This window comes from Uloborus diversus, chromosome 3 (genome assembly GCF_026930045.1).
Source record: "Uloborus diversus isolate 005 chromosome 3, Udiv.v.3.1, whole genome shotgun sequence".
In the NCBI taxonomy this organism is placed as follows: Eukaryota; Metazoa; Arthropoda; class Arachnida; order Araneae; family Uloboridae; genus Uloborus; species Uloborus diversus.
The window spans coordinates 98,053,698-98,070,405 of NC_072733.1; the positions used below are offsets into that span (position 1 = coordinate 98,053,698).

Consider the following 16,708-nt stretch of genomic DNA (forward strand, 5'->3'; position numbering starts at 1 on the left):
ATTTTTACACTATTCTTCAAATTATTATTCTTAATACTTTCGTACACTTTCAATCAAAAGTGTTTTTTACTTATTTATTTATTTATTTTTGCGAAGTCTGAAACGGAGGTTTTTGCACAATTCTTTTCAAAAGTAAACAACTTTTTAGCGATTAACTATTAATACAAATCCTTTGGAGTCCAGTATTAATTGTTCTGAAACGTTTTTGGCCTTTTTTAAGCTTGAAAAGGATTTAAAGTAATAAAAACTTGTATTTTCTGCAAAACAAACATTATTTTTTTTATTTCAAAACAACAAAAAACATCCTTCTACTTTTTTCTACATAGCAAGAGAATAATTTAAATATGCTACAAAAAAAAAAAGGAAGATGCAGATCGTGGTAGGTACTCCGGAGATACTTTTTTAACCTCCCAATTGAAAAAACATAAAAACTGACTTTAGATAAAGAGTGGCAACACCCAACTGTTCATAGAATACTTTCTGTCGTTCACACTGAAAGAGAAAATATTAGCTTGAAATTGATACCAAATTCAGTTTAATTGGTTGAAAAATAAAGAAATTAGAGAGATTTTCTGAATTTATGCCAAAACGGTGACTCCGAAAAATGATCAAAAATCGAATTTTCGAAAAAATTCTCCAAAGCGTAATATTCATTGAAAAATTCTAAAACAATTAATTTGGACTTTTCTCATAGATATCGATTCTTAAAAAAATAATTTAAAAATAGCAGACATAACGGCACGGCCGACTTTTTAATTTAGGCGATTTGACGTGGAATGATCCACATGTAGTTTCTTTTGCAAACCTCTTCGTCATTACCCCTTAAAATGATTACATTTTAATGAAATATATGAACCGTCACGTGCGGGACGAAAGGTTGACTTCTTCCTCGAATGGCCCTTATGTGCAAAGAATGAATAACTCCGCACATAATGTTTTAGAGAATACGCTGCTTTCTAAAATGTACGATTCTTTGTTCTTAAATGTCACACAACGTGGCTTTTGTCCAGTACTTGATTGGACCCCGAGCTCTAATTGCTTATAAAACGGTGCTCGAACATTACTTCTTTCAGTTAAAAAAAGGAGAGTAATTAGTTTTCAAAACGCTATCTAGCAAGAAGGGAAAAAATGCATTTAAGGGCTTTTTCTGGAAAACAACCGCAATACCAATATAATTTTCCCAAATCAATGACAAATTTTAAGTACATTTCATTAACTAGATTTAGAATATATTATATCACAGAAAGGTAATTAACTTTTTCAGCGGAACAATTTTTGAACTTGAAAGATAAAAGGTCCGAATGGAACAAATCGATATACCAAAGTCGAATTAACTGTTCTTTGCAAGAACAAACTGTTCGCCGATTTTCTATGCGCGGTAAAAGTGTGCTTAAGAGTACCATTGAAACAAAATACAATTTTCCTCTTAACAATTGGTTAGAGTTTCAAACATAAAAATGCGTATCATTTTTTGAGTGAGATAAAGTACTACGTTTCATTCCATGCAGTCGTCATACTGAATGTTCGAGTATTTTACTGGTGATCAATTAATGGCTGATAAATAATACTATACTAGCTGACCCGTGCAAAGCATTCGAGCTCGAAACTTTGTAGTAATGCTGTAAAAATACCATGTAAAAGCACCGCCTTTGAGTTATGCGCATAACTCTTTCTTTAAAAATGTTATAAAACAGACTGCTCGAACAGGGATGGACTCGATTCCTGGACCATTTAGGTGAAATCTTGACCGAGTGACCTATTCGGTTCCCTTTTTTAGTGATACAAATGGAAGTTAGTGTTTCCATTTAACAGATACCATGTTTTTTCTTCAACAAAAGAAAACAAAATAGCATGAAAACGTGAAGTGCCCATTCAGCAATGAAAAAATACCCCTTTAATCACCTAAAAGCTTTTTTTTTATTTGAACAAAAATTAATTTGTTTTTAACTGAATTAAAAGTGGTCATATGGTTTTCTCTCTTGTCAGCAAGATTGATGTCGAAATAATACAATTTAAAGCAGTACTAAAAAAATAATACTAGAGCCGTAATTTATAAGAAAAATGGCGTTTTAAAAAAATTAAAATCTCATTCAAACATCAGCTGAGAAGGAAATAAGGTAATATCAAATCAAAAAACTCTACATTGAAAACAAACGCAACAACTCTAATTAAGATATGTGTAAAAAGTTTTGTGTTAAAATGGAAATAACTATTCTAGGTCATTAATATCGAACATCCATGCATCAAATACATGTAATCAATATACAATGATGACTCGGTGCAGTTGTTTCTTAGAAACAACATGATTTCTACGTACACAACAACAAATAAATATGAAAATGGAACATAATTGATATATATTTTCATTTGTAATGGTAATCTCAGAGTTTAAGAATGCAGAAGGGTTCAGACGGGTCAAATTCATTATTGCAAAACAATGCATAGCATACCATCTGTGTTTGACTGCCCGATTAATTGCTTGCAGTTCAAATTTCTTTCTCCCTGTACGTATAACTGCATTGACCTAATTACTTCTTAGAGATTAGTTTCTCCTTAGCACCTCGACAAACTTTTTTTCCGCCCTAAAACAATCTCGCGCTTCTTTCTTGTAATGCATTTACGTAAGAGACAACTTCGAACACCACTGTCTAACTACGAAATAACGTATGACGTAACCGTGCTACAGAAAAAAAATAGTGATTTTCTCCGTTAATAATTTTTTCTTGTACTTTGTTATGAATTTTGTGCATGTTTTGTTCATATAAAGTAAAACAATCAGATGTTTTTGTCTAAACGATAGCTTAGTTTTCATTGAAAGTATTTTTTATATACTGACCTACTTAAGAGGTTTTAGGATCCGCTGAAGATTACTTTTTAAATGAATTCTTGCCTTTGTGAATCGTTTTAAATATTTCCGACGATGCTACAGAAGTTTTTAGTAAATGAGGGATCAAAATGAAATATTTCAATGCTTCTTATCGCGCAAAAGCTTCTTTATAGCTTTCGAAAGCTATAACTGTATTCAAGACGAGAGACTGGCACAATATTTGATCAATAGCACTGTCAGAGCGGTAAATCGTGCTGTTTTACATTTTCTGTACGAATTGTGCTTAAGTTTGAACATTTTATACTAAATCAAAAATAATGTTTATTTTATTTCACATAATATTTTAAATACTGAGCTTTTGGCTTCTATTTCAGTTCATTTTTTTTATTTTCAGGAAATAATGTGATTTAGTTAGTAATACGTTCAAAGTGCTTAACTAGCTTGGAAGAGGTATTAAGTATTTGAAAAATATTATTTAAGTTATTTTAATAGGGTCGGAAACAGTTCATAATTCATTATAAAACAAATACTATATATTTACTTTATTAAAAAGTCAAACTAGTTATTTAAAAATATGTACTACTTACACAATATGTACTACTACAATACAATATGTACTACTTACACAAGTATATGTACTTATTTTACGTACACTTACGTAAAACAAGATATTTGGTAACTTTTATTATCATGAAGACAACCTTTTTCAGGAACTTATTTTGTTTGCAGAAACAAAATAAGTTTTCGAAATGCAAACCAATTTATAACTTTAACTGATAAAAAATACAAGAAAATTATGTAAAATCATGAAAGAATTTCATTATAGTAATATATATATATATATATATAACTTTACTTAATGTAAAAGAACTGTAACAATAAATATTTAAATCTATACTAATAATTTAAAGCTGAATAGTTTGTGTATTTATTTGAACGCACTAATCTCAGGAACTACTGGTTCCAATTGAAAAATTCTTTTCGTGTTGTATAGTCCGTTTATTGAGAAAGGCTATAGGTTATTTCTTAAAATCAGATTGACCGAACTATTTGTAATAGCGAATTAAATGTTTAAATTAATTGTTTAGTTCTATGAATTCCTAATAGATGGCATGGTAAGTTTAGTTCTATGAACTAATAGATTGCGGGGTAAGTTAACTTATCGAGAGATCACTGGCCGACATTGTCGATAGCTGCAAGGAACCATGCTGTGCGGCTCAGACACGTGGTCGGCTAAGCTATTCTGGGACTGTTGCGGTCAGCGAAATGATTTTGGAATGCCGTTTTTCGATATTCATGTACATTATTTGGTTTTGTAGGATTTTTCTATAGGGTTTTGTTTTCCTTATTTCTTCAACGTTTTTTTTTTTTTCTTATAGTTGAAGATAGTTACTTATCTAAGCAAATACTTTCATTTGTCGTATTATCAAATTTGTATTGTTCTTTATAACTTTTTTACTAAAGCATTGTTTATAGGATGAAACATTTTAAATTGCAGAAAAAAAAGCTTCCCTGCTAACGGGTAGGGTTACGGTAGCAAGGTTGCTTGGCGGGTTAAGCGATGAACTACACAGTTGAAGGATTATTTTGAATTTTAAAGCTAATGTTAATCTTTTTTATTGTTTTGGCGAATAGCTTAAAATTCCAAAGAGACTTTAATAGGTCTCATGAAAAGGTGTGTACGCATTTTAGTTGAGAAAAATTATCATTTCACATCAGAAGGGGGAGAGGGGCGTGGATTTTTTTACTCGACGGACTTCCTTTAAATTCTTAGCACGGGCATCGCCGCGCGGGTGCTTCTAGTGTTAAAAATAAGATAAGTAATAATTGTAATCGTTATACAGAAGCAATAAACATTGCTGAAAGCTAGTAGATAATTGCAAAAATGTATCACAAAGTTCAAGTAAAAAATGTCGTATAGGATATTTGTTTTCTATTATCATGGTGTTTCCTTTTTTGAGAAAGGAAAATTTTTTTTTAAAGCTTGACGCACAAGAATCTCTCAGGACCGACCAAATTTTTCTCCGCCGATCCACCAGTTACGAATCGCTGGCCTAGTGAAGAACGCCAGTGAAATGTCGAGTTTCGCTAGGATATCTTGGCGAGCTCGCCTGAGGATAATGAGCGGGGATGAGATCAAGATCTTTAACCGTCATACTGCTTCCAGAGGAAACTAATATTAATTTTCATGTATTTGCATTGCGTTATCATGCTAAAATGTAAATATAGGAGATTTTTCGCACAATTTCACATAGTAATAAAAAATTCAAGTTATCAATATTTTTGCTATGTATCATTTTTTCAACATTTGTTGGGAATGCATTTTCATTGTTATTTTGCTGTTAAGCTTAATGCAATAGTACAGTTGTAACTAAACCAAGAGGGCATTTCTGCGCAATCTGTCTTTATAGAGTAAGAGAGATTGCGCATATTGGTAGGAGAGATTGTTCTTAATGATAACTATACAATTAAATTGTTAATGTTGTTGGCAATAATAACACTTAAAATGACATTATGGTAAGGTTCTTGTAAACAACCACTATTATTTGGAAGTCAATAATTTTACCGAATCATTTATGAATCAGAAAACGTACAAGTTTCAGAAAGGACACAAAAATTGTTATGAAAGAAGAAAAAAAAAAAAAAAAAGAAAGAAACGAAACAAGGAATGTCAGAATACAAAATTACATTAAGTTGCTTTGTAACTCGTTTAACTTAAAATTTGTTCATTTTCGTTTAACAATACGAAGTAACTAGTAAGCTGTGTAATCTCTCCTAAAAAGTAAACGAATGATAAAATTTGCCCTCTCTCCTTAGTGACAGAAGTGCGAACACTCTAATTTCGGTAGGAGTGATTGCGTGAACTTTTATTTAAACAAAACTGGTGCTAGAAAGAACTACTCTACCGTGGATAAGTAAAGGGCAGTGACTGCAAATTTTTAATTTTTTTTTTCGTTTTCATCAGATGTTGTTAGTTAGCTTTATGGTACAAGCTCGCTTATTTGGTTTCCGCTGAAAAAAACGTCTAATTCCAACATTTTCCCTTTTGTTAGTATTGAATCCAACACACATTTGTTCAAATATCTCGAAAACTCTTTTCTGCAGAAACTGCCATTCACCTGCCCAAGGCAGTACTTGTCCTAATAATGTTGGTCTAGGGAAGTAGCTAATGAGAAACCGTTCAAACCAAATACATTTTACTTTATTGCCATTCCATAAAATAAGGAGAAGATGTATGAAAATTCACGCACTTAGCTAGGTTAAAAAAAACATAAAGTAGAGATATTGCGCTCTGAACAACCTCTGACAACCAGCTCTGAACAACCAGCATGCACCAACTCTTACGGTCGAACCACTTTGTGCGCAATCGGTTTGACTGCGCAATCACTACAAGCTTTACCTTTTTTTTTTCTTTTGTGGACACATTCAGCAAATAAGTATCTGGTTCTGGCTGCTGATAGGTAGTTATAAACGAAATGTATCACTAAAGTGGATAGCAGGTTTCTCTGATACGAGTTTTATTGAAATGTATTCAAAGTTATAAGATGGCCCTATTCGTTGTTTCTCAACAAGACTCATTGATGAATTACCAGTCTTATTCCCACAAGTATTGGATTCTTAGTTACTAAGTTTGGGGGTAGTGTTTTAAATTACTAATATGTTCCTTGCTTGGGCTCACTTCGATAACCTTTGGCTGTTAATCTTTTTTTAACAAGATCGTATCAACTCACCTACTTAAAACAAAACTTATATATTTTTTTCTTTCTTGGTTGAGGTGTTACGCAAACGTAAAGTTTACAAACCATTAAATTATTGCAGTTATTTTACTTACTTATTATTTTTTTTAAATGTCTTTGATATCTTAAAGTGATCGGATATGTTATCATTTACAGTTATATTATAGTAGTTAAAAAAGTTTGTTCTAGAAGTTTAGCATTATCAGTGAAAGTGCTTATTTGCAGACGAATCACGACACAATTGCAGAGTAAAATGTTCACAGCTTGTTCTGATCACTGAAAGGATTTCTACTTATTAAGGAAACAATAGTTACGCATTTGGCCCCTCCTCCCCATCGATTGTACACTTCACCTGTTGCCATACATTCACCAGAAAACCGGCAGCAGAGCAAATCTCATTTTCGAGTCCAAGGGGATGCGCACGCATCCCTTCCCTAGTCCCGGAATCCCGCGCTTCTTCTGTCATTCCGGCTTTTGAATCCGGTGCGGCCGACCGTTCCTCGCCGAGTCCCGCGGGGTGCACGCGACATGTTCGGCAGTAAAAAGAAAGGTAGGCAGCATAATACACTCCTACATAAAATTCACGTGTTCGTCATAATTTGCCACGATGCGTATTTAGTTAATGAACTCTTTTTTGTTTTAAATACATTTAAGTATTTATACTTCAGTTTGATAAAGTTTGAAATATTCATGAAATTTTGCATTTTTTCTAGTATTTTATGCGCCAAAATATATTTTTCCCTTGAATATATGTTTACAAAATCAGTGACTAATCCTAGGCGGGAGGGAACGGCATTTAAAATCAAAACATTCAAGATTTTTTATTAATGGTTCAAATCATTTTTCAAAATGAGTATTTGTGGTGTTTAGGAATTCCAGAGTAAGAGTCTTATGGTGTACAGAATGAAATGAGTCTACGAGAGTTGACAGTTTATAGGTTTTGCGATTTATTTGGTGTTTGCTCTCTTCTTTTTTCGAATAGAAACTGAGAAATAAGATTTAGTTTGAAATATCTGTAAAATGTATGCAGAAAATCTGAAGGTGTCTAAAAAGTAAAAAACGAACGAAAACTAGAATAGTGCAATTACACTAAAATGAAAACATATACAAAATACTTTCAATGTATATAACTCCTGGAAGTATCATTTTGTTTTCTATTAATCTCACAAAAAAGAACGCATAAAAATATAGTATATAATAAATCACATATGACATTTTTAAATTCTAGGAAAAAAATGGAACCATATTTGGAAAGTAAGCTTGCTATTCTGCCTGCGTTTAATAATGTAGTTTGGATTGGATTATTTATTTTTAAGATAATTTTTTCAGTAAGTTAGAAGCAATAGTCATTTTATTTTATGCAGGACGTGTTATAGAACGAAAAATTACTGTTTTAGTTTTTGAGAAAATATGACGACTTAGTACAGTAAAATTTATCCTTTTTTTTTGAACATAATTGTTAAAAATATGAAACTTTGGTCTACAATTTTTCCCTAGTGAAGATTTTTATGTAGTTATAAAGCACTTAAGAGATTCTAGTAAGTTTTTTTTATAACTACTAATGCATAAGTTGTACGTATAAATTTTAAAGGACATTTCTGTAAGTGTATAATGTGAAAATACAACTGATGCATGGAAAGATACCATTACCAAAAAATATCTTCTAGTACGCTGTTCAAATGTGTATTGTGTTCGCTCACGGCATCTGGCAAGCGTTGCAACGGTAATACAAATCGCTTTAAATGTTCAATAGTCTGTTTCTATCATTTCCCTTCACAACAGCAGTGATGCGTTACTGTAGTGCTTCAAGCAGGGTTGGCATTAAGGGTCCAAAATTATTATTCTTCACAAAACTTCAAGTGAAGAAATCGCATGCAAGCACTACAGAAACGTATTAACGCAGTTGTCATGGACATTGACGGAAACATGTGATTGTACATTTGAAGAAAGTAGGATTACTCATGAGACGCGTGCTCAAGCAACCCAAGGCAAACACATTGAAGATGTGTAGTATATACCAGAAACTTCGAGAGTGTATGTATCTTTCTTTGCAACACCATTGCTTGCACGTTGTATACTTGTAAAGGAACAGTCCTTATAAGCCTGATGGATTTTTTATGTAGACTCTGATATATATATATATATATATATATATATATATATATATATATATATATATATATATATATATATATATATATATATATATATATATATATATATATATATATATATATATATAGGGTGTTCCGTTTTAACCTGCAAGACCTTTATTTTCGCAACCGTTAGTCCTAGATGTATACTTCCAATTGCAAAAATGTTCAAAATCAGATGCAGAATTAAGATATTGGAAGTTTAAAGTAAAAATAAAAATAAGTAAAAAAATACAAAATTTAACTTTTTATACGGCCCCAGGTCCCCTTACATACATTTATTGAAATTTTCTCCATTGAAAAATCATTCCAACAGAAAAAGTTTGACATTAGTGCGACCAATATTCACCGAGCTATGAAACGCTGCGTTTTACACTCGCCGTCAATAACACCTTTTGGGGGAAAATATAACGGTTAACAAGGGTTTAAAATTATGTGTGTGCCTATAGCGTGACTTTTCAAATTGTTCCAGATTTTGTAGTGTGCTTTTGCGTATCATGGCATAACATTTGCATTTATTTTGAAATAGCAAGGAAAAATATAAATACTTATTTTATTTACTTCGACAACTTACATATTCTGAAAGGGCAGTAAGTTCCAATCTCATTTTTTGTATGGTCCCTTAAAACTTTGAACTCGAATATCTCCTTGAGTTTTGGTCGGACAAATGTCAATTTTTTTGTATCAGTAATAGTTTTCAATGGAGATTATTTCTCTAAATATTAGTTAGGGTACCTGAGGCCCGTATAAAAAGTTTAATTTTGTATTTTTGGACTTAATTTTATTTTCACTTCAAACTGTCAATATCTTAACTCTGCATCTGATGTTGATCATTTTTGCAATTGGAAGTATACATCTAGGATTAACGGTTGCAAAAATAAATGTCTTGCAGATTAAAACGGAGCACCATATATATATATATATATATTATATATATAGCTGCCTGTTTTAGTAGCTGGAGGGAGAAACATCTATATAAAGGGCTTGCATAACAAGTAAAGAATCCAGTGCACTAAGTTGTTTGAAAAGCAATGAGCAAAATGCGTGGTTTAACTGAGTTTGAACACAGAGAGTTGTAGTCTCTTGAAGTGTCGAAATCAATATCAGCAAAACGGCTGCCCTTGGGATGCGTTCGAGAACAGCATTTATTAATTATTAAAGAGCGAAATGCCAAGCAAAGTACGAGTATATTGTCGCGGTTCTCAGGGTCAGACTCGTGGTTACTACTGGAAGCTCAAACTAAAAAGAGACTTGCCAGGGTTTTACAGCCCAACAAAGCAGCAACAGTATTTCACATTAGGGCGAAACTTTATCTACGAAAATCTGTGAATGAACTATTTGCTGCACATTACACCGTATAGGCAATGGTAGCCAATGACCTATTCAAACGTCTGCTATCTCCTTTGATCAAAAGCAGGCGTCTCCAGTTTGCAAAATGTGGTAGAAATCGGAAAAAAGTTACTTGATAATGGTCATTTAATCCAATTAATGTCATATTCTATTTCACCATTCAAGTCGTAAGTTGCGAATTAAAAAAAAAAAAAAAAAAAAAACATTAAAAGAACACTACAATTAGACAGTACCAAAATACTTCCAGCTACTGGAAGAAATATTATGATTTAAAGAACGTTTCCTTCGCATTGTATGAATACTTTGATTTGTTCGGGGGAACGTCTGAATGTCCAAGGGCATTTCGATATTATTGCACATTAAACAAAGTCTTTTATGGTGCTGACGAACCCTGTCGGAAATGGACGTAACCAGCGGTACAATGGCAAGGTCCGCCAATGGTTCGAAGAACATGATAGAGACATTACCTTGCTTAGGTGGCGTAGCAAAAGCACCAGATCTCAATGTGATCAGTAATCTGTGGGGTGAGATCGAACAGAGGGCACGGGGCAACTGGATCCAGGACCTTTATTACTGAAGTAATTGGAAAGTGCAATTTATCGCATTACGATCTGAAATACCTAATACCACCTACCAAAATGCCATAGAGTCCATGACAAAAACAACCCATGCAGTATTAAGATCAAAATGTGGCTCTTCATTGAATAGGGGCCATGCCCTTAATAACTTGACCATAACTGATATATATTTACATAGTTTGTTTTATATATTTGAAAATTAAAGTTTACGCAACATCTTTTGAATACAGCAGCCATTTTATTAAGAACTAGTTCTGAAATAAAAGTCTCAATTAATTAATTTTCGCATTTAAATTTGAGTAGTTTAGTACGTAGTTCAATTTAAATATTTTGCTACTCATTGGAATGCCTTTCAAAATCGCAATTGTGGTGGTATAGGATTATATTTACATTAATTTTGCATTCAGGTTTGCAATTTATTTTCTAAAAACACAAATAGATTGATAAATAATTAAATGTTCCGATAAAGGATTATTTTAATGACAAAAACTTCATTTAGTTGGTTTCTGTGTATTGAAACTTACAAAGTCTTAGTTTGTTTAAATTTTTTTTATTCAAGTGAAATAAAGTATTTTGTGAGGAGTGTTCTTAAAACAGTGGTACCTATAAAAATTATTCTGCTAATCCATAAAATTAAAGAAGAAAAAATCATAATGCCGAATTTTTGACAAATAGTAATATTTTAAAAATGCTGTTATGTTTTATTGATACTTAGCATAACATTTATTCTACTCGAACCTTGATATTTATTAGATTTCTTAAAGTATTCTCAAATACAGATATTTCTGTTACTCTGGCATTTGAAAAGTTTTAGAACTTTGTCGCCATTTCAGATATTTCTAATTCAAATATTTTTGAAAGATGAATTTAGAATTTTATAGCTTAAACCTACTAGTAACAATCTCTGTATTCAAAGGCATATTTAACTTTCTTCATCAACTTATTAGTTTTGCTTCGTTAATTAAGATACCTGTAGCATTTTCTGTGTCAGTGAATTTAATTAACTCTCATATTGTCATATTTACAAGACGGTAGAATGTAATTTTCGAAGGAGACTGAAAAACAAAACCTAGAGGAACTAAGAAATACAAACGTCTACAGTGAATTTCTTTAAAAGCAATCATGTTGGTTGTACAAAATATAGATGGCTTCTAATAAATTTGAAGATAGAGGGTGAAATAGAAAAGCGTTAACAAGTATACGCAAAATAACGGCCATCATTAAATTTCAAATAAAATCATAAATTTTGCTAAGAAAAGTCTTGAAACTGAAACTCATCGGTTTGAAATGTACTCCGAGTGCAATTGTTTGAGAAGATCGTACTTTCCCGTTAATTAAATTCATTTTTGTGTCTAAAGATTTTTAATGTTAAAAATTAGTTTAACTTTTTAATATTTTCTCAAAAAATTAAAAAAGAATAAATAAATGTCGATAAAAAATTGGAACACAATGACAGCAATATTTTTTTTTTCCATTCAGAAAATTTTGTGTTTACATGAAGTATTTTTTGGTATAATGAAGATATGGTTGCTTTTTACAAATCGGACCTTAAATGTAGTTTGACGCGTCTTTTTCCCCTTTTTCATACGTTATTTTTTTATGGGTTGAACATTTTCTTTCTGAATATATTTCTTATGTTCAATAAGTAATCATAATATTCTGAAAAGTTATGAATTTTTATTTATTTTTTTTTACTAGAAAGTCATCCACTGCATCCTTAAAAATATTTAAACAAAGAAATTTGTGTCCCCGAAGTTCAATATTTCTAATAATTTCTTAACAAATTGTCCTTAGCATTGTAACTGAAAAGTAGAAAAGAAGTTGGTAGCAACACGATTCTAAACGTATGTTACATTGTTATAAAGAAAGCAAATGTGTTAACAAAACCTTTGAATCATATGGAAAGATTTGCAAATTTATTATGTACATAAATTATGAGTTAAGAGTCCATTCAACTTCAAATCTTTGAATGCAAATCATTTTGTTCTGGGAAAAATAGTTTGATGCTGTCTTTGACAGCATGACATTATTTTTCCCAGAACACAAGAGTCAAATACTTTAGCAGTATAATATTGTTAGATGTTGCTAAAGCTGCTGATTATACCTACATTATATGGTTTTTTCGAAACTCAAATGTTTTAGATTTAGATGAAGTTCCTTCATTTTTATATAAATAAAACACAAACTACAAATTTGCATGTTCGGGGTAACTCGGAAAAGTACCGAACGATTTTGTTGAAATTTTCAGCTTTTCTCGGTTAGTGCTGACGGATCTTTCTACTAAAAACAACTATAGTTTTGTTTCGGTTTTGGCTTCATTAGAAAGAGCGGAAAAAGTACATTTTTGGAGCGTTTTCTACCTACGGTAAAAAAGAACGGATGAGATTATTTAACGAGGAAAAAAGTCATAAACATTTTAAGTAGAGAAAAATGAATTTTAAATTTTATATTTAAATCGTTATTATTTTTACACAAATGGGGACAAATGAAATTCTTCATATTTTTTTCTCACAATTGATTGCAAAAACAATTTTAAACTAGATGCTTATCGTCTGTGCGAGCTCAGTTTTTTTTAGCTTTAAGAGCTCATTAAAAGAAGCTGTAGCCTTTTTTTGTTTAAATTTGAAGAAATAAATTCTTCAACAGTTTTTAGGCATCTCCAATAAAGGGGGAATTTTAAAAGTTTCCTTTTTGATTATTATTATTTTTTGTTTGTTTTTTTCTTCATATATTTGTTTGTTTCTGACGCCTGTGGACGATCGCTCGAAATTTCATATCGAATTTAAAATTGAAATGTTCATTACTGTTGTATTTATTCGAATCTGTACCCAAAATGAAATGTTTTAGCGTCACTTAAGAAGTCCAAGCTGATGTGGGTTTTTAGGAACAGGTTTTCTTGTTCCGATGAATTATTGCGGAACATTGTCCTTGTTCAAAAGGGAATTTTTCTATTTTGGAATATTTCTTTATTCTCAATGTCGTTTTCGAAACTGTTTTCCCTATCCAGATAGTATTTTTAAAGCAACTTCTGACATCATTGGAATTATGTTACTCCTATTCTATCAAAGGTTTATAGAGACCGATTTCCTTTCTCTAATGTGGAGTTTCAGAAAAGCTTTTCTTTTTCTGAAAGTGAGTTAGGGAGACAATTGTAGCTCTTCTAATCAGATTTATAATTAGATACGAAACAATCTTTTTTTTTTCTATTTCGCAGTGAGAAGGGAAACTTACTTACGTTCAAAAAGTTTCTTTTAACTTCATAGCACGAGCAGAGCCATGCCGGTACAGCTAGTTATAAATAAATCTTATTACATATTTTGTATTACATTTGATAAATCGATAACTATTACATCGCATTCGAAAAACATTTCATGAACGAAATAAAAAAGTAAAACAAAAAGCTAGAGATTACCGAGGATATGAATCAGCGAAAATAGTTTTTAAAAAGAAACATTAGCATCCCAAAAAGCATGTCAAGTGTAAATCTGTATAATTCAACATTTACTGAAAGATTGAGTGTTATCTGTTTGACACAACTTGTTTTCATTAGCTTTACAAATTCTTGCATAAAGTAATACTCTTAGATATACTTAAACACAAGAGTCAAAATCACCTCCCAAATGAATAGATCTATATCATACTAATATGGGTATGTATATCCCTAGTCGCACAATCGGTTGGGAGATTGCTGGACATCGGTGGAACTTATGGTTGGCCAACGGTAATCAATGTCCGTTTTGGCAACCGTTACCCAACCAACTATTTGCCAACGAAGGGACAACGGTCTGCCACAGTGAATGACTAACAATTTCCCAACGATGGACCATCAAAAATAATCACGGTTGGCTCATCGATGCCCAGAAACTATAGCGCCATCGTTGGCACATCGTTCGTTGCCAACCCACCATTCCCCACTAGTTTCTACAGTTAGCCACCGTTGGCCAACCATCTCCTAACTGATTGTACTAACAGGGATGTTACCTGAAAGACCTAAATTGGAGACTGTCGACTTTCACTGGTGTTTCCCCGGAAACATTTGGTCTTTGACCGATAACTTCGGTATGTTAATGTTGCTACTAACTGGCTAGTATCGACATTTATCAGGTTTCGGTAACACGTCAGTAATGTATACACACAGTAACGTATAAACGTCACAAAATTCAATTTACAATAATTTAAACAAGAAAAATAACAAGTAGAATGTGTCTTATTCTTCTAAAAAAATAAAACTTACTTTTTGAATGGAATACTGCATCACACTTTCCTCAGCTAGCGAATGTTTTTGCTCCCGAACACTGTTAAAAATTCAGGAAGATTTTCTGGTAATTGTTACTGTAAAATGGCGGGCTAACGCATCGCTGATTTTTACAGTAATTTTTACTGGAGAAATAAGCGATCCTAGCGCCAACTGGTTGCTGCGGCCTACCAAGGAAACCGTAAAATTTTACAGTAACATTTGATTTTTACGGTAATAGTTACTGGCAACATGGATGTCATAGTAGAACAGGCTCCTTTCTGTAAGCCTGTCTTGATCTGATTTTTTTTAAATCGTTAGTATTCCTTTGGAGCCACCCCCCCCCCCTCACTAAAATTTAGGGAAAAAAAAAACCTCAACAAAGATTGAAGTTCTGGTTCTTACAAAAAATATCACTCTTCTCTGCTCTTTTAAGAGCAACAGTCTTTTACCAGGTGTAATTTTAAAACTTCTGAAGTAGACTTTCAAATGATATGTAATTAGTAAAGTTGTGTGACGTACATATTTTTATGTCATTTAAAATACTATTTAACCTTGAATATTTTCTAAACTAACTACCAATTGGTACGACCTTGAGGGTCACGGATCTGGACAAAATTCTGGACTTAGGTCAATATCCACAAGATATGAGCCCAGGTAAAGCGTTTTGACTGCATAAACACAAATTCGGCCGTAATAGGGGTCCAAAGTTTCTAGTTTGGCTCCAGAAAAGCAATGGTTTTTCTTTTAAAATAAACCTTTTTTTTTACTCTTTTCTGGATAATGCATTGCAGTATCGCTGCACTGAATGCCACCCCACAGTATAGAGTAAATTTCACCGCCCCTGCGTTGTACTATCATGAGAAGCAACAGATGTTAAGAGAGCAAGTATTATGCCAAAGTTTCATATATTCCAAAGAAAACGCTATTGCAGTTCCGAAGCCAAACAAGCAAATTTAGACCATCCTTGGTGCCGTACTAAAGCCTATGCACTCAAACTATTTCACCTGGGCTCATATCGTAACCTTCACGTTTTTGCTTCTGAACCACACTGATTTGCAGAATTCCAGAATTGCAATGGCGTTTTCATTGGAGTTTGAAACTTTGGGAGAATATCTACTCTGCCAAGACTTTCGGCGCCTCTTGTCAGCACAACAAAAGAGGGGAGAGGTTTTTATTCTTCGTAATTGACTTATACTACAATGAAAACGCAGGAAAAGGTTTAATTTCTAAGGAAAAACCATTGTTTTTCTAGACTTAAATAACAACTTTGGACCCCCGTTGCAGTCGAACTAGGGCCTATGCAGTCAAAACGCTTTACCTGGGGACATATCTAGTGCAAACTGACCTAAATCCAGATTTTCATCCAGAACTGTGACCCTCAAGGTCGTGCCGTTTGGTAGTAAGTTAAACATATCTATAAATGAACTTACAGCATTTTTTTTCAATCTAGAACAAGCTAACCCGTGCAAATTAATCCCGCTCGACAGCGGACAGTTAAAAATTCGAAATTTTTAAAGGTCATTTTTCAAAAAATCTCCGAAATGTGAATTACTTGCTTATTTTTCACCGATAGCGGTGAAGAAAAAAAGCACGCAGGAACCAAAAAGCAAAAATTAATTGGTTTCATTTGTATAAGACTCACTACTCAAACCAATAAATCAGATTTATTTTGTAATTCAAGTATAAAAATCAACTATACATCTGTCTGATCACCTGAAATCCAGAAAAATGGGGCAACACACTGAATTTTGAAAATCTCCCTACCACACACGATGCACAGGCAATCAAGTGATGCGTTAAAATTGACAGTGAAGTTTCTTTATCGT

At 32.5% G+C, this 16,708-nt stretch overlaps 1 protein-coding gene across 2 annotated transcripts in view; it reads left to right on the plus strand.

The window, feature by feature from the left end:
- The first annotated feature begins 7,056 nt into the window (after positions 1-7,056).
- Positions 7,057-16,708, plus strand: part of LOC129218182 (Kv channel-interacting protein 4-like) — a 287,294-nt gene continuing 277,642 nt past the window's right edge. For both annotated transcript variants that reach the window (XR_008580303.1, XM_054852401.1), the window contains exon 1: positions 7,057-7,114. Coding sequence is in view for 1 of the 2 variants with exons in the window: in XM_054852401.1 (XP_054708376.1) it covers positions 7,093-7,114 (22 nt within the window). In the remaining variant the exon portion in view is untranslated. The remainder of the gene's footprint in view (positions 7,115-16,708) is intronic.